The sequence below is a fragment of the Hemiscyllium ocellatum genome, chromosome 7, assembly GCF_020745735.1.
Source record: "Hemiscyllium ocellatum isolate sHemOce1 chromosome 7, sHemOce1.pat.X.cur, whole genome shotgun sequence".
Lineage (NCBI taxonomy): Eukaryota > Metazoa > Chordata > Chondrichthyes > Orectolobiformes > Hemiscylliidae > Hemiscyllium > Hemiscyllium ocellatum.
In genome coordinates, this window is record NC_083407.1 from 84,853,683 (window position 1) to 84,873,322 (window position 19,640).

A 19,640-nucleotide genomic window follows, 5' to 3' on the forward strand; every position below is an offset into this window, starting at 1 on the left:
AGAGTCGTGAGATCTTGTTGCAGGTCTATAAAACTTTGGTTAGACTGCATTTGGAATACTGCATCCAGTTCTGGTCACCCTATTATAGAAAAGATGTGGATGCTTTGGAGAGGGTTCAGAGGAGGTTTACCAGGATGCTGCCTGGACTGGAGGGCTTATCTTATGAGGAGAGGTTGACTGAGCTTGGACTTTTTTCATCGGCGAAAAGGAGGAGGAGAGGGGACCTAATTGAGGTATACAAGATAATGAGAGGCATAAATAGAGTCGATAGCCAGAGACTATTTCCCAGGGCAGAAGTGACTAACATGAGGGGTCATAGTTTTAAGCTGGTTGGAGGAAAGTATAGAGGGGATGTCAGAGGCGGGTTCTTTACACAGAGAATTGTGAGAGTATGGAATGCATTGCCAGCAGCAGTTGTGGAAGCAAGGTCATTGGGGACATTTAAGAGGCTACTGGACATGCATATGGTCACAGAAATTTGAGGGTGCATACATGAGGATCAATGGTCGGCACAACATCGTGGGCTGAAGGGTCTGTTCTGAGCTGTACTGTTCTATATTCTCTAACCTTGACAATCAAGAACTTATCTATCACTGTTTTAAATATACTTAATGACCTGGCTTCCACAGGTTCCACAGATTCACCACACTCTGGCTAAAAAGCTTTTCCTAATCTCCATTCTAAAAGGTGTTCCCGGCTGTGCCCTCAAATCTTCATCTCTCCTGCCAAAGGAAACATCTTGCCGACATCCACTCTGCCCAGGCTGTTCAGTATTCTGCAAGTTTAAATCAGATCCCCACCCAGACCCACTCCTCTACCCTAACCCTGTAACTCTGCATTTCCCATGGCTAATCCTCCTAGCCTACACATCCCTGGACATTATGAACAATCTAGTATGGCCTATCCACCTAACCTGCACATCTTTGGACTATGGGAGGAAACTGGAGGACCCGGAGAAAGCCCACACCACCAACACGGGGAGATTGTGCAAACTCTATACAGACAGTTGCCCAAGGCTAGAACTGAATCTGAGTGCCTGATAATGAGGAAGCAGTGGTAACCACTGAGCCATTTTTTTTTGTTATGTCAGGGCCCAAAACTGGTTTATGCATGAGGATGAGATTTTTTCAAAAGCTGTTTGGCACTCTTGACAGAATCACCTTTACCAGTTTTTCAATAAATCTGTTAGCATACTTTGATACAACACATTTGGTGTAACAACAGATGATATCTCTTTAGCTCTTGATATAATGGTACTTCACAGTACCCTTTCAATAATTCAATCTTAATAATGAATGAGGCACCTCTAATCCAATTATTACAATGTTTGATCTGAGGAACTAGGTATGAATCTGTTTTCATTTCATTTTTGTATAGGGAAATGCAGAATCTAATCAATCCATTAGGTTTAAGAACTAATACCAATGAAGGACTCCACAATTGATTTGACTAGCTTTAATCAAGTGATTGTTTGGCACACACTGAATCCCTGTTTTAACCTCAGCTCATTTCTTCTGGGCTTAAATGATAAGCATATTGTTTTATTGATACTAATACCCATACATACAGATCATAACTGGCTCAGGTTGTGTACTTTGATAAATCCCAAGATTTTCTTCAATTGCAAAAGCACCCTTATGGATCTTTCTGTTATCTTTCCTTTAAGTATGAGAATATTGTGTCTAAAGTTTCTCAGCATGTACTAATTGGATAGCAGGAGGTTCATATTCTGTATTGTCTGTATCGCTTCCACCTCACTCTGTCATTCTTTTTTATTACCATCATTTGACAAATTTGCTTTTTCTGATCTTTGACTCTATAATGCCATCTTTTTAACATATTAATATGACACAATCAATTCTTCTTTCTGCCAGGTAGAGTACGTCAGACAATTTACTTTACTACACCTCTTAGTTTCTTGATTTTAATTTCTTTATCTATCATTTTCAATTCTAAAGTTCTTTCCTATTTTTTCTCTGCTCATCAAAGCGATTCACATTTTCATGTACAAACTACAACAACTATAATTCAACTGTAGAGAATTCTGATGACTCACAGCTGAGAATAACCTCTCTTGTATTTCCACTAGTCTTAAATGTTGGCCTAGTATTCCAGTTACCTCTGCCATCTGGCTTTTGCAGGAAATCCTACCTTTAACTCTTTTGTTAGTTGTATTAGTGGAGTCATAGTTAAATTTTCGGAACCAGCCAGGTAAAAGTTCCGTATCTCTTAAAGAGTTTTAGCTACTTCAGATGCAATCTTTGTTTTATAATATGAGAAACTATGTGTCTGTCCATTTATCCTTTGTTGAATGCTACCACACATTCAATTTTCTGATATCCAAGTTCAAACATCCCACACTGAGTACTCAAATTTTGTTCCGATTCTGATGGGAGGACAGTGCTAGAATTGTGAGCTATTGTGAGTTGATTCATTGTTGAGCAGCTGCTTTGAGAAACATAAATTTCAAAACAAATTTAAGGAGAGGAGGAATTTATAAGACAAGACACAGCTGATTTGTAGGATCAAAGAATTTCTACTTCCGAATAATTTCTCATTTTTAGTCAACTGCACAAGAGTAAGACTAAATTAGCTAAAATTACACAAAGTAACTTAAAAGTGAAAGTGATATCATGGCAGTTCAGCCAGTTGGAATGCCTGTCCTTGTGGCTTGTGAATAGTCGTGGACTCTTTGCAAGACCTAGGTGAGGTTGCACAACCTTCGTCTCCACGTTTCAGAGCCTGAGCAGCAGCTACAGTCACTAAAATGTATCTTCCAGGAGGAAATCTGTTTAAAGCACATTTGGAGAGGCAAGCAGGCAGACAGGGAAAGGGTAGCCATCACACAGTCCAAGACAAAATGGCAGGTAATGCAAGAAATCCCAGAGGCTATGTCTACCAACCAACTCTGTTCTGGATACCAGTGATGCTCTTGGATCCAAGGAGTGCAGCAAGAGCCAAGTCATGGTATGACAGATGGTCCAGGCGTAAAGGAGAGGAGATAGCATAGCAGAATGCCAGTACTGCTAAAGGGTTCTCTAGTTCAGGAATCAAGCAGACATTCTGCTGCTGTCCCTTACTCCAGAATGGTTTGTTATCTCCACAGTGTTAGTGTCAAGGATGTCAAAGATTGGCTACAAGACATTCTTCTAGGGAAGGGAAAATAGCTAGAGTTTGGGTTCAAATTAGAATGAATAACAAAGGTAGAGTTCTAGAGTCACAGAGCATGAAAACAGGCCCTTTGGCCCAAATCATCGATGCCGACCAGATTTCCCACACTGAACTAGTTCTATTTGCTTGTGTTTGGCACATATCCCTCCAAATGTTTCCTATTCACTTACCTGTGCAAATGTCTTTTAAATATTGTAAATGTACCTGCTCTACCACCTGTTGTAACAGCTTGTTTGATATACTTTCTATACTTATTCTGCGTGAAACAGTTGCCCCTCAGGTTGCCTCAAAATCTTTTCCCTCTCACCTTAAACCTATCCTCTCCAGCTTTGGACTCCCCTATCCGAGGGAAGAGATCTTGGCTTTAACCTTACCTATGCCCCTCATGATTTTATAAACCTGTAAACAGTCACCCCTCAGCTTCCTAGGCTCTAGGGAAAAGAAATCCCAGCCTAATCAACTTCCCCCTATAACTCAAACCTTTCAGTCTTGGTATCATTCTTGTAAATGTTTTCTGTACCCATTCCAGTTTAATAACATCCTTCCTGTAGCAAGGCGACCAGAACTATACTCTAAACGTAGTCTTACCAATATCTTGTACAGCCATAACATCCCAACCAGTGTACTTAACACTCTTACTAATGATGGCAAACGTACCAAACATTTTCTTCACCACTTTGTCTATCTGTGAAGTCACTTTCTAGGAACTAGAACCTGCACCCCTTGATCTCACTGTTCAACAGTACTCGCCAGGGCCCTTCCATTAACTATGTAAGTCCTGCCCTGCTTGTCTTACTAAAACGCAAAACCTCGTATTTATCTGAATTAAACCCCATCTGCCAATCATTGGCCAAAGGCTCAGTTGATCAAGATCCCACTGTACTCTTAGATAACCTTCTTTGCTGTCCACTATACCACCAATTTTGGCGTCATCCGCAGTTACTAACTATGCCTCCTATAGTCTCATCCAAATCATTTATATAAATGAGGAACAGCAATCGATCCAACATCAATCCTTGCAGCACACTGCTGGTCACAGGCATTCAGTCTGAAAAGCAATCCACTACTATCACCCTCTGTCTCCTATTATCAAGCCTATTTTGTATCCAGTTGGCTAGCTTTCCTTGGATCCCATGTGATCTACCCTTACAAACCAGTCTACCATAAAGTTCCTTGTTGAAGGTAGGAAGGGGAAAGTGGCCCTGAAATTTAAATTTAATGAGCTAGGCAGAAAATTAGCAAGAACAATCTCTAAAGTGGTAATCTCCGGATTACTCATGGTGCCATGCACAAACAGAAAGAACAGATGAATGTGAGCTTGAAAAATAGCACAGGAGGGAGAGCTTTAGATGCGTGGGACAGTAGTACTGGCTCTAGGGGAAATGACGTCCATACAAGTTGAATGGGTTGCATATGAACAGAGCTGGAGAACATGCAGGATATTTTGCTAGTGTTAACTTAGCAAGGGCATGGCAACCAGGAGAGAATATTAGGAAGCAAAAAGTGAGCTAAATGCTGAAAGAGACATACCATTAAAATACAGAATAACAAGTTAATAGGTGGAGTTGGAACAATGGAGAAGGCAATTAAGGTTCAATTAACATTACACTGCAAATATTGAATTTGTGGAGTATATTTAACACAACAGAGGAGTTACAGGCACAGATCATCTTTTGAGGTTATGATAATATGTGGGGATTTTGTGATACAGTGGCAACATGGCTTAAGTAAAAGCAGACCTATATCTAAAACTGTCTTGGTTTCAAAAAGTTCAGAAAAGATAGGGAAGGAACAAAAGGAGAAGTAGTGATGTTTTTGTTAAGACCTAGATCTTGAGAATGAAGTCAATCAAATGACCATAAGAAGCAATAGCATAAGTAGACCATTCAACCCATTGAGCCTGTGCCTTCATTCAATGAGACCATGGCTGATCTGATAATCCTCAGCCCCATTTTCTTGCTTTTTCCCTTTAACCCCCTATTCCTTGAAAGATTAAGTGTATTCAATGACTCAGCCTCTACAGCAGTAATAAATTCCATAGATTAACCTCCCTCAGAAGAGAAATTCCTCCACATCTCTGTCCTAATTGGATGACCACTTACTCTGGGATTATGCCCTCTTGTCCTCCTCTCTGCCACAAGGCCATAGAACCTCTCTGCATCTACTCTGTTAAGTCCCATAAGAATCTTGCATGTTTCAAGAACATCGCCTCTCATACTTCTAAATTCCAATGAGTGCAAGCCCAAACTACAAAATCTCTTCTCTTGAGACACTCCCTCCACACTGGATCAACTCACTGAACCTTCTCTGAACTGTCTCCAATGCTGGTGTATCTTTCTTTAGATAAGGGGATCAAAACTCCAACTATGATCGAACTGGTTCCTTGTACAGTTTTCACAAGTCCTCTTCATTTTTATATTTATGTTTTTTTAAATGAAGGTCAGCATTCAATTTACCTTCTCTTTTACCTGTTGAATATGTATGCTAGCCTTTTCTGACTTAGGAACACAAGAATTAGGAACGGCAGTAGGCAATTCAGCCCTTTGAACATACTCCACTATTTACCATGATCATGGCTGATCTTATCCTAGTCTCAGTTCCACTATTCTGCCTACTCCCCATAGCCCTTTATCCTGCCTTTCATCAGAAACATATCTATTTCTTTCTTGAATCTGTTGATTTATTCTGCCTTGACTGCATTGTGCAGTGAATTCCACAGATTCATAATCTTCTGAGAGAAGGCCTGGTCTCTCAGCAGCTTTCAGCTGGTATCTTGTTGGTATGTCGGCCAGTCTCTCAGCGTCTCAGTGTGGTGTCTTGGCTCGGTATGCAAATGGATCCTGCCCAGGCATGTTCCTGAGGCACCTGGGGAGATCGGAGAGGCAGCAGTCTAAGAGCAGCGATGGTATCTGTAACAGTGCCACTGAGAACAGACAGCCTGAGGTCTCCCGGAGAGCAGGTGCGCGGAGGATTCATCAAAGACTGTTGACCTTTTCATTTATTACTTTATTTTCCCAGTTTAAACTACGAATGACTTTAATGTTCCCTATTATCTTATTTCTTTTATTTTTACTTATTCAATGAAGTAATGCTTAACTTTTTGACTTTCGTTTCTCTTACTAATGCGTACCTAGGTTTTTTTGTATTTAGGTACCTAAGGTGGTGCCATGTGTAGCGACATTGTACACGTTTCATTGTACTCCTGAGCTTCTGTACTTGAGTACATATAACAATAAAATCTAAATCTAATCTAACCTTAAGTAGTCTCTGGTCATCTCAGTTTTGAACCTACCTCCTTTCACTTTATATCTATGAGCTCTTGTTTGAGACTGTCCCACAAGGGGTACCATCTGTTCAATGTCCACTTCATCAACCTCCTTTAGCATTTTATACACATCAATCAGATGCCTCCACATTCTTCTGAACTCCAGCAAATAGTGGCTTGGTTAGAAAGGATAGAGTGTTAGGATAAATGTGTCCTTCTCTGGATGGTGAACTATAACTGGAGGAGTGCTACAAGGTTCAGTTCTCGAACAAGAAAGTGAGGTCTGCAGATGCTGGAGTATCAGAGCTGAAAATGTGTTGCTGGAAAAGCGCAGCAGGTCAGGCAGCATCCAAGGAACGGGAAATTCGATGTTTCGGGCATAAACCCTTCATCAGGAATGGGGAAAGTGTGTCCTGCAGGTTAAGATAAAAGGTAGGGAGGAGGGATTTGGGGGACGGGCGATGGAGATGTGATAGGTGGAAGGAGGTCAAGGTGAGGGTGATAGGCCAGAGTGGGGTGGGGGCGGAGAGGTCAGGAAGAAGATTGCAGGTGCTGAGTTTGAGGGATTCGACTGAGACAAGGTGGGGGGAGGGGAAATGAGGAAACTGGAGAAATCTGAGTTCATCCCTTGTGGTTGGAGGGTTCCCAGGCGGAAGATGAGGCGCTCTTCCTCCAACCATCGTGTTGTTATGGTCTGGCGATGGAGGAGTCCAAGGACCTGCATGTCCTTGGTGGAGTGGGAGGGGGAGTTAAAGTGTTGAGTCATGGGGTGGTTGGGTTGGTTGGTCCGGGTGTCCCAGAAGTGTTCTCTGAAACGTTCCGCAAGTAGGCGGCCTGTCTCCCCAATATAGAGGAGGCCACATCGGGTGCAGCGGATGCAATAGATGGTGTGTGTGGAGGTGCAGGTGAATTTGTGGCGGATATGGAAGGATCCCTTGGGGCTTTGGAGAGAAGTAAGGGAGGAGGTGTGGGCGCAAGTTTTGCATTTCTTGCGGTTGCAGGGGAAGGTACCAGGAGTGGAAGTAGGGTTGGTGGGGGCTGTGGACATGATGAGGGAGTCACGGAGGGAGTGGTCTTTTCGGAACACTGATAGGGGAGGGGAGGGAAATATATCCCTGGTGGTGGGGTCCGTTTGGAGGTGGCGGAAATGACGGCGGATGATACGCTGTATACGGAGGTTGGTGGGGTGGTAGGTGAGAACCAGTGGGGTTCTGTCCTGGTGGCGGTTGGAGGGGCGGGGCTCAAGGGCGGAGGAGCGGGATGTGGAGGAGGTGCGGTGGAGGGCATCGTTGATCACGTCTGGGGGGAATCTGCAGTCCTTGAAGAAGGAGGTCATTTGGGCTGTACGGTATTGGAACTGGTCCTCCTGGGAGCAGATGCAGCGGAGACGAAGGCATTGGGAATATGAGATGGCGTTTTTACAGGGGGCAGGGTGGGAAGAGGTGTAGTCTAGGTAGCTGTGGGAGTCAGTCGGTTTATAGTAGATATCCGTGTTGATTCGGTTGCCCGAGATAGAAATAGAAAGGTCTAGGAAGGGGAGGGAGGAGCCTGAGACGGTCCAGGTGAATTTGAGGTCGGGGTGGAAGGTGTTGGTAAAGTGGATGAACTGTTTAACCTCCTCGTGGGAGCACGAGCAGCGCCGATACAGTCATCGATGATGCGGAGGAAAAGATGGGGGGTGGTGCCAGTGTAGTTGCGGAAGATGGACTGTTCCACATATCCTACAAAGAGGCAGGCATAGCTGGGGCCCATGCAGGTGCTCATGGCAACTCCTTTGGTTTGGAAGAAGTGGGAGGATTGGAAAGAGAAGTTGTTCAGGGTGAGGACCAGTTCAGTCAGTCAAAGGAGGGTGTCAGTGGAAGGATACTGATTGGTATGGCGGAAAAGGAAGAAGAGGAGGGATTTGAGTCCGTGATGGGGGATGGAGGTGTACAGGGACTGGATGTCCATCGTGAAGATAAGGCGTTGGGGACCGGGGAAGCGCCACCTCCAAACGGACCCCACCACCAGGGATATATTTCCCTCCCCTCCCCTATCAGCATTCGAAAAGACCACTCCCTCCATGACTCCCTCATCAGATCCACATCCCCCACCAACCCAACCTCCACTCCCGGCACCTTCCCCTGCAACCGCAAGAAATGCAAAACTTGTGCCCACACCTCCTCCCTTACTTCTCTCCAAGGCCCCAAGGGATCCTTCCATATCCGCCACAAATTCACCTGCACTTCCACACACATCATCTATTGCATCCGCTGCACCCGATGTGGCCTCCTCTATGTTGGGGAGACAGGCCGCCTACTTGCGGAAAGTTTTAGAGAACACCTCTACCTGTCCTGCAAGCTTTCATTACTTAAGCACCCAGGTTCCCTGTTCCTGTGCTTCCTTTTGAATAATGTCCTTTCTTTTGCATGAGCTACCTATATTCTTTACACCAAAGTGTATCACCTAATGCATTGAAGTTCATCTGCTGTGTATCTATCCTGTACACCCATGTACTCCACAACAACAGTCTTTCCCATCTCAACCTTCTCTGGTACTTTTTCAATAAACCCCAGCAAGTTAGTTCGACACATTTCTCCCATAACAAATCATTACTGACATTTTTTGAATTAATCTATATTTTTCTAAATTACATCCTGAATAACTCCTTCTAGATGATTTCACGGAAGTTAAACTGACTATTCTGTAATTACTGGGGTGATCTTTACAACATCTTTTTGACCAAGGGAATACGTTTGCTATTCTTCAATATCCTTGGATATATTGCATCCACTACTGGTGCCTTATCAACTAAGTTCCAACAGCTGATCCAATACCACTCCCTTATCAATCTTAAATCCTCCTAATGACTTGAGTTTCTTCCATTGTCTCAATGGCACAGGAGGCATCTGCCTTGTAGGTAAAGACAGATGTTAAATATGAATTTAACATCTTTGCCGTGTGTCTTACTTGTTAAGTGTAAATCTCCCTTTTGGTTTCTAATTAGACATCCTTTTGCTTTTGCCACACTTTCACTACTTATGTAGTGATGTACTTATAGAAGACATTGATATTTTATTTTATGTGAGCTACTAAACCATTCTTTCATAATTCTTCTTTGCTTATTTACTTTTTCAGCTCCTTTCTGAACCTCCTATATTCAGCTTGGTTACATAATCACACATTTACTTTTTCAGCTTAATTTCTACCCCCTTTCTCTTCCAGGAAGCTCTAGATTTGTTAGTCCAGTCTTTTCCCTTGTGAGAGTATATAACATTACTGTGCCCAAATCACATTTTTTTTTAGGAGAGCCCATTGTTCAGCCACTGTTTGTCTCATCCACGAGTTTTGCAATGTTACATTCTGTCCCTGCTTGCTTATCATTTAAATAAATTGTAAATTGTTGAGGTTCGAGAACTGAGCTGAAAATGTATTGCTGGAAAAGCGCAGCAGGTCAGGCAGCATCCAAGGAACGGGAAATTCGACGTTTCAGGCATAAGCCCTTCATCAGGAATGAGGAAAGTGTGTCCGGCAGGCTAAGATAAAAGGTAGGGAGGAGGGACTTGGGGGAGGGGCGATGGAGATGTGATAGGTGGAAGGAGGTCAAGGTGAGGGTGATAGGCTGGAGTGGGGTGGGGACGGAGAGGTCAGGAAGAAGATTTCAGGTTAGGAAGGCGGTGCTGAGTTTGAGGGATTCGACTAAGACAAGGTGGGGGGGAGGGGAAATGAGGAAACTGGAGAAATCTGAGTTCATCCCTTGTGGTTGGAGGGTTCCCAGGCAGAAGATGAGGCGCTCTTCCTCCAACCATCGTGTTGTTATGGTCTGGCGATGGAGGAGTCCAAGGACCTGCATGTCCTTGGTGGAATGGGAGGGGGAGTTAAAGTGTTGAACCACGGGGTGGTTGGGTTACTGTATGCTGTTAATAAAGCATACAGTACTCTAAACTACAGTATTCATAAATAGAGGCACAGAATACAAGAGAGGGGAGGTTATGATGAACGTATATCACCGATTGACACTGTATTGACACTGAATATAATTCAGGGCGCCATGCTAAAGGAAGGATGTGATTGTACTACAGAAAATGCAGAAGATATTTACAAGAATAGTTCAAGGAATAAGATACTTCAGTGGAGAGGCAAGATTGGAAAAGTTGGGACTGTACTCAATCAAAAGAAAAAAGAGGAGATTTGCTCGAAGCTTTCAAAATCCTCAGACTTTAGTTTTATTTATTATTGTCATATGTACCTATGTACAGTGAAAAGTTTTGTTTTGCGTGCTGTACAAGCAGATTGTACCATACAAAGTGCATAGGATAATAGAACAGAATGAAGGATACATGTTACAGCTGCAAGGAAAATGCACAGAAGGCAAGATTAACATTAAATTTAAAATTTGAGAGGTGTGTTCAGAATTCTAATAACAATAAGGAAGAAGCAGTTCCTGAAACTGATTGTATGCAGACACAAACTTTCATATCTTCTGCCCAAGGGAACAGAGTGGAAGAGAGTATAACTGGAGTGGGAGGGTCTTTGATTATATTGGTTGCTTTCCTGAGGCAGCAGAAAGTAAAGATGAAGTCAACGAATGGAAGGTTGCTCTGCTTGATGAGTTTACAACTTTCTATAGTTTGGAGTCACAGAGATGTACAGCATGGAAACAGACCCTTCAGTCCAACTTGTCAATGCCAACCAGATATCCTAACTTAATCTAGGCTGTTTGCCAGCACTTAGTTGATATCCCTCCAAAGCCTTCCTATTCATGTACACATTCCAGATGCCTTTTAAATGCTGTAATTGTACTAGCCTCCACTACTTCCTCTGGCAGCTCAATCCATACACGCACAACCCTCTGCATGAAAACGTTGCCCCTCGGGTCCCTTTTATAACTATGCCCTCTCACTTTAAACCGATAACCTCTAGTTCTGGACTCCCCTACCCCAGGGAAAAGATCTTGTCTATTTACCATAACCATGCTCTTCATGATTTTATAAACCTCTATAATGTCATCCCTCAGTCTCCGACACTCCAAGGAAAACATGCGCAGCCTATTCAGCCTCTCCCTATAACTCAAACCCTCCAATCCTGGCAATATCCTTGTAAATCTTTTCTTAACCCTTTCAATTTTCATAATATACTTCTGATACGAAGGAGACGAGAATTGGCCAAAAATGGCCTAACCAACAGCCGCAATATGACCTCCCAACTCCTGTAATCAATACTCTGACCAATAAAGGAATGCACACCAAATGCCTTCTTCACTATCCTATCTACCTGTGACTCTACTTTCAAGGAACTATGAATCTGCAATCCAAGGTCTCTTTGTTCAGCAAACTCCTCAGGACCTTACCAGTAAGTGTATAAATCCTGCTAAGATTTGCTTTTCCAAAATGCAGCACCTCGGATTTATCTAAATTAAACTCCATCTACACTTCTCAGCCTAAGGCGCATTTGATCAAGATCTTATACTCTGAGATAACCTCCTTCACTGTCCACCACACCTCCTATTTTGGTAACATCTGCAAACTTACTAACTATACCTCCTATGTTCACATCCAAATCATTGATATAAATGGTGAGAAGTAGTGGACTCAGCTCCGATCCTTATTGGACTCCACTGGTCATAGGCCTCCAGTCTGAAAAGCAACCCTCCACTACCACCCTCTGTCTTCTACCTTCAAGCCAGTTATGTATCTAAATGACTAGTTCTCCCTGTAGTCCACGAGATCTAAGTTTGCTAACCAGTCTCCCATGAGTAACCTTCTTGAATGCCTAACTGAAGTCCATATAGATCACATCCACTGCTCTGCCATCATCAATCCTCTTTGTTACTTCTTCAAAAAACTCAATCAAGTTCGTGAGACCTGATTTTCCATGCACAAAGCCATGCTGACTATCCCTAATTGTGATCTTGGGAAGAGCAGTTGCCAAACCACGCTGTGACAGAATGCTTTCTATGTTACATCTATAAAAATTGGTAAAAGTCCTTGTGAACATACCAAATTTCCCTAGCCTCCTGAGGACATCTGTGTGCTTTCTTTACCATTGCGTCTACATGCATGGACCAGGACAGACTGTTGCTGTTCATCATTCCCAGGAACCTGACACTATTGACCACCTCCACCTTAGCACCGGTGATGCAGTAGGGGGCGTGCCCTCCATTCTGCTTCCTGAAGTAGATGACCAGCTCTTTTGTTTTGCTGACGTTGGAGAGATTGTTGTCTTCACACCAAGCTGCTAACCACTCAGCTTCTTTCCAGTATTCCGTCTCCTACAGCTGTGATAGGTCATCAGCAAACTCGTAAATGGAGTTGGGGGAGAATTTGACCACCCAGTTGAGAGTGTATAAGGTATAGTAGGGGACTAAGTACACAGCCTTGCAAGGCACCGATATTGAGATTATTGTGAAGTAGGTTTTGACACCTATTCTTACTGATTGCGATCTGTGGGTTATAAAGTCAAGGATCCAGTTACATAGCGGGAAGCTGAGATCTTGGTCTCAGAATTTAGAGAGGAGTTTGTTTGGAATTATGGTTTTGAAGGCAGAACTGTAGTCAATAAGCAGGAGCATGACATAGGTATCCTTGTTAGCCAGATGCTACAGAATTGCGTGCAGTTCCAGGAAGATGCATCTGTTGTGGACCGGTTGCGTCGGTAGGCGAATTGCTCAGGATAAAGGCAAGTTGGTAGGCTGAAGTTGATGTGAGCCATCACCAACTTCTTGAAGCACTCCATAATTATGGAAGTCAGAGCCACCGGGCAGTAGTCATTGAGGCATGCTGTATGATTTTTCTTTGGCACTGGGATTGTGGTGGTCTTCCTAAAGCAGGTGGGGACTTCAGATCGTAGAAAGATTGGTTATGGACAGAGTGGATAGTGAGAAACTGTTCTCAGATGTAAACAGATTGAGAACCAAAGTGCACCGTTTTAAACTGATTTGCAAAAACGACAAATTCGAGGAGAGAAAGTAAACTCTCACACAATGAGAAGTTAGAGTATGGATTGCCCTCTCTGGAAGAGCAGTGGAAGCACATTCAACTGATCCATTCAAGAGGACATTTGGTGATTATTTAAATGGAAACAATGTGAAGGGATCTGGGCAAAGGACAGGAGACTGGCAGCAAGTCAAAATGTTCAGACTTTCAGTAAAGACAAAATTGGCAAATGACCCCTTTCTCCATCGTTAAGCAGCTTTGATTCATTACTCCAAAAGTGAAAATTCTGATTTAATTGCCAAAGTGGTCAATTTATTTCATCTTATTACTAACATGCACCTAGAACAAAAAGAGGGACTTTCACTAGCTTCTTCAACAAACTTATTCTTTACACAAGTGATTATCAACTAACCTACTATGCAGAATTAGACGATGTCCCCCTTAACCTAAAACAAACACACACTTGCATTCATATGTAGACTGGATAACACACAGCTCTGTAGGGACAATATGATTGAAAATAATTAGAAAATACACTTGTGAATCTATAGGCCAAAACTGAAAAGGCAATGAGTTGACTTCCTTTGCTTTTCTGCCAGAGATCATGTTACTGTCAGCTAAAGAGCAGAACAGAGCCTTCTGTTCATTGAGAGAGAGAAGAAAACAGAGAGAGAACATGAGGGAGAATACAAGAGAAAGTGAGAGATGTTTTCACTCCTGTCAGCTTTTCTCCTACAGCTGACAACTCCCACTTTTGTGACAACAGAAACCAAATAACCAGACAATGTTGCTAGGTGAAGACAACGTAGATCCTAGAATTTCTTTCAAGTTCGTTTGTAAAGACATTAAGGTCATAAAAGCAACATTCCTTTTTAAAAGCTCTCATTGTTCCATTTTCCAAAATTATTTACTTTTCCAGACAACAGCAAAAACCCATTGTTCTCCATGACTCTTGACTTTTTTTCCAAACAATCACATGATAAATCCCCCTTCAAACCAGTAATGTCCAAACAATTCCATGTTCCAAATGTAATGATCATAAATATGTGTTTCTAAACACTGTATGCACTATAACTTTGATATCATTCAAACAAGTATACAAAATTCCATGACTTAATATTTTATGATTTGGAGGTGCTGGTGCTGGACTGAGGTGGACAAAGTTAAAAATCAGGTTATAGTCCAACAGGTTAGTTGGAAGCACTAGCTTTCGAGGCACTGCCTCTTCATCAGTTGTCATATTTTATGGTAAGCAAACGTATTCATTTGGAAGATCTTTCTTGCTGATATAAGAAGTTATGGTTTGACATTGTCGGATACTTTATTTTCATTCATTTGTAAGGCCAAGTGGAAGCAGAAGGCAGCAAATCTGAATCCAAAGAGGTAAAACTTCACTAGTCAGTTTTTCAGATGTAGGTAAAACTAGAAACATATATTAAAACTTATTATAAGACTCTGTTTCCTTTAAAGTCAGGTACAGTATTTTGAAAGGCTGCCTGACAATTTTAGATCCCATTTGGTCTTATTTCACACGATTACTGCCAGACTTGGATGTGAGAACTATCTAATTCAACAGCAGCACCTCAAAAGCTAAATGGCCTTCAATTATATTTTTGAGAGAACTACATTTTTACAAACTTCATTCACTACAACTATGAAGCTAAACAGACTCAGACATTTACAGCAAATTATGACTGCGGTCCAGTAAGGTTTGAACACACTAATCTCATTTTCCAGCTCTTAATCTTTACCGGTGAAGGATATGGCGATAAAAGTGAATATCAAAATGCTGCTTAAAGGTTATGAGAGTTTCTGACTCAACCACTCTTTCAGGCAGTGAGTTCCAGACGGCCAAAGCCCTCTATTTGAAAATACGTCCTTTTCCATTCTCATCTTAGCCTTCCACCTCCTACATTAAATAAATGCCCTCTGGTTACTGACTGCTCTACTAGTGGAAAAAAAATCCTTTCCTGTCCACTCCATCTATGCCACATGTAATCTTGTACACCTCTATAAGGTGCTCTTTCACCATTCGCTGCTCTGAGGAAAATACCCCCAACTATCCAATCTTTCATCTTTGCTCAGACCCTCCACCCCAGGTAGCATTCTGGTACATGTAACTGGCACCATCACCAGTGCAATCACATCCTTCATATAGTTTGGTGACCAGAACTGTACTCCAATTGTGGCTTAACCAGTGTTTTATACAGTTCCATCATAACATTCTTATTCTAGTATTCTGTGCCTGTCTATTATTGTACAGCAGTTTAGGATTATCCTCCTTACTACTTACTGCCCTCTCAATTCCTGTGTGTTCAGCAAACTTCTTAATCACACTATCCACATTCAAGTCCAAATTATTAATAAACACTACAAATATCAAGAACTCCAACACCAAGGCTTGTAAAACACCATTGGAAACTGACTTCCAGTCACACAAAGATCCCTCTACAATCATTCTCTATTTCCTGCTTTTCAGCCAACTTTGATCCAATATGCCATTTTTGCAGATCTAGTTTACTATGAGAACCTGTTGAAAAACTTGTATGGTAGGGGCTCTATCTATAATCCTGCATTGAACAGCAATTTTTAAAATCCATTACAGCTAGAGAGAGGGAGACCGAATTCAAAATACCAACTTTAAAAAATCAAACAGCAGCCTTTTTTTTGTTGCATTCAGTTCAACCATAACAATAGATTTCTAATCATACACAAGCTAACAATTGTAAATTTTACCTGAGGCAATCCCCACTGCCACTGACCTGCGAGACAATGAGCTGGTGCCTGTAAATAAAAATAATAGGTTATGATATACAAATTTTTCTGACAATAGAGTAGCAAATTGTAAAATTTCATTTCAGAAAACAAACGAGTTCCACAGCAGCCTTCTGAGATATCTTTTTCATTTCAATAATGGACACTGGAAGAAAGTGAGGACTGCAGATGCTGGAGAACAGAGCTTAAAAATGTGTTGCTGGAAAAGCGCAGCAGGTCAGGCAGCATCAAAGGAACAGGAGAATTGACGTTTCAGGCATAAGCCCTTCTTCAGGAAGGACACTGGACATGTTTTATTGCCCATGCCTTTATGCAGTTAAACTGAATGACTTGATATGTCATTTCAGCATCAGTGTCAATCACATAACAATAGGCCAGGAATCCTTTAGTGGAGGACATTAGTGAATTCGATAGAATATTACATCAATTGACAGTGGTAATGGTTGCTGTTACACCAATGTTCAATTCCAATGTATTAACTGAATCTAAATTTCACCACTGGCCACAGTGCGATTCAAATCAATGTCCCCAGACGATCAGTCTAGAACTCTGGATTATTAGTTCAGTGACATTACCATTGTGCCACTACCTCCTCTTACAATGAAATAAGTTCGCATTATCAGATAATCTTGTAAAAAACATGAATAATGGTGCTTGAAATCTCTAATATGATAAACTAATAATTTGCATAAATCATAATTTACTTGCTGGATCTAGAAGCATTTCTGCTCTCCCAGCTGAGAAATAATCCTGATGATATGTGAAGAGCGAGCAGCTGTCCCGAGTATTGCTGTACTGAGAATTAACAGCTTCTGACAAATAAATGCATTAACAATGACCTCTACCTTCTCTTTCATGAGTTAAGAACACTTGTTACACCTGAGGCAGAAAAGCCACTATCGGCTCGATTCTCTAAGAGCTTAGTTGAAACATCAACAGCCATTAATTCAGGAAACAGTAATGCTGCTCCAGAACTGACATGAGTTCACAACACAGAGGAGTCATAGAGTTATACAGCACAGAAACAAACCCTTTGGTCCAACTTATCCATGCTAACTAGATATCCTAAATTAATCTAGCCCCATTTGCTAGTATTTGGTCCACTTTCTTCTAAACCCTACTATTCATATGCTCTTCCAGATGCCTTTTAAATGTTGTTATTGTACTAGCCTCTACCACTTTCTCTGGCAGCTTATTCCATTTAAGCACCACCCTCTGCGTGAACAAGTTGTCCCTTAGGTCCCTTCAAAATCTTACTAGTCATCTTAAACCTACGCCCTCTAGTTTTGGACTCCCTACCCCGGGTAAATTGAACCTATCCATGCCCCTCATGATTTTATAAACCTCTATAAGGTCACCCCTCAACTTCTGAAACTCCAGCAAAAATACTCCCAGCCTATTCACCCTCGGCTTATAATTCAAATCGCACAGCCCTGGCAAAATTGTTCTAAATCTTTTCTGCACCCTTTCAAATTTAGCATCTTTCCAATGGGCAGGAGATCAGAATTGATTGCAATAGTCCAAAAGTGGATTCTGGATTAGTGGTGCTGGAAGAGCACAGCAGTTCAGGCAGCATCCAAAGTGCAGCAAAATCGATGTTTCGGGCAAAAGCCCTTCATCAGGAATAAAGGCAGTGAGCCTGAAGCATGGAGGCTACTTTCTCCCCACCCCCACCCTCCTCTAGCTTATCTCTCCACGCTTCAGGCTCACTGCCTTTATTCCTGATGAAGGGCTTTTGCCCGAAATGTCGATTTCGCTGCACTTTGGATGCTGCCTGAACTGCTGTGCTCTTCCAGCACCACTAATCCAGAATCTGGTTTCCAGCATCTGCAGTCATTGTTTTTACCCCATAGTCCAAAAGTGGCCTACCCAATGTCTTGTCCTATCCTCAATGCAGCATACCAAACACTTTCTTCACTGTCCTGTCTTACACGCGACTCCATTTTCAACAAACTATGAACCTGTACTCCAAAATCTCTTTGTTACATAACACTTACAGGACCTTACTATTAAGTGTTTAATTCCTGCTCTAATTTGCCCTACCAAAATGTAGCACCTCACATTTATCTAGATTAAATTCCATTTGCCATTCCTTGGCCCATCGGATCAAGGTCCTGCTGCACTCCAAGGTAACCTTTTTGAGGTACAATTTTGATATCATCTGCAAATTGACTAACCAAACATCCTATATTTACAGAGCTGAAAATGTGTTGCTGGAAAAGCGCAGCAGGTCAGGCAGCATCCAAGGAACAGGAAATTCGACGTTTCGAGTATAAGCCCTTCATCAGGAATGAGGAAAGTGTGTCCAGCATTTATTTATTTAACTCATTTATATAGACCATGTGTGGAAGTCCCTGCGCTGATCTACTGACTGTTCATTTGTATTCCGTTTATCTGATTGTAATGTTTTTCCTTTTAACTATGCCTTATTTCTAACTTGTAATGTAAGATAATGCTATTTTTTTTTGTTATTCCTCGAAGATTTGTACTCGGTACTTTATATGTAAGATGGTGCCATGAGTGGGATAATTGTCAAAATGGCAGAGGCAGAGTAGGCAGTGTCCAGGCTTCTCAGCCTGGGGCTCTGCCTTTTTCTTTTCTTTTACTTTCTCTCTCCTTTTTCCTAAGATTTTAAGAAGGGTTTTTTTTGATGAGAAAAACTTAACTTGAAACAGATAAGAGCCAGAGGGAAGTGTGCTGGAGGTCTGGAGTGGTGTGGAACAGCTGAGAGCTGCAGTGGAACAGGTTGGAGGCATGTAGCAGTGTGGAGCAGTGGCTGAGAGTTGGTGCCGAGTGGGATAGAGGCATGGAGCAGTGTGGCTGAAACCTGGAGTGGAGTGGTATGGGCTGGAGGCATGGAGGGGAGCAGAGACAATCCAGCGCATGTGATCAGTGGCTTGTGAGGCCGGTCAGACCATGTGTGGATATCCCTGCGCTGAGATCTACTGCAACGTATGTTTATCTGTAATCTGTTTATCTGCTGTAATGTTTATCCTTTTAACCAAATCTTAACTTATACCATGAATCACTAAGTAATGCAACTTTTTAAAAATTCTTCTTTTCGTATCTAAGATTTGTACCATGAGAGGTGACGTTGCAAACTTGTCACTGTACTCCTGTCTTGAGTATGTGACAATAAAATCTAATTCTAAAGCGAAATGGCAGAAAACAGTGGAACCAGCACTGATCCTTATGGCACATCTTCGACTTAAAAGGTGTAATATTTCAATATTTCTTTCTGATGAGGAAAGTCCTACTGACCCAACCAGTATACATTATAAATACACAGACTCCTACGTTACCAAGACTATACATCCTCACACCCTGTTTCCTGGAAGGACTCCATCCCATTCTTCCAGTTTCTCCTCTTCTGTCGCATCTGTTCTGATGATGCTACCTTCTGCGGGGGGGGGGCTCAAAAGTGTCCAAATTTTTCCTCAACTGAGGATTTTATGCTACACCGGTTGACAGGGCCCTTAGTCATTAGATTAGGTTACTTACACTATGGAAATAGG

General features: G+C 42.1%; 1 protein-coding gene across 1 annotated transcript in view; it reads right to left on the reverse strand.

The window, feature by feature from the left end:
• The window catches only part of dazl (deleted in azoospermia-like), a 157,994-nt gene that overhangs the window by 50,005 nt on the left and 88,349 nt on the right, over nucleotides 1-19,640 (reverse strand). Inside the window, exon 8 of the mRNA XM_060828127.1 lies at nucleotides 16,087-16,134. Coding sequence (XP_060684110.1) covers nucleotides 16,087-16,134 — 48 coding nt within the window. The remainder of the gene's footprint in view (nucleotides 1-16,086; nucleotides 16,135-19,640) is intronic.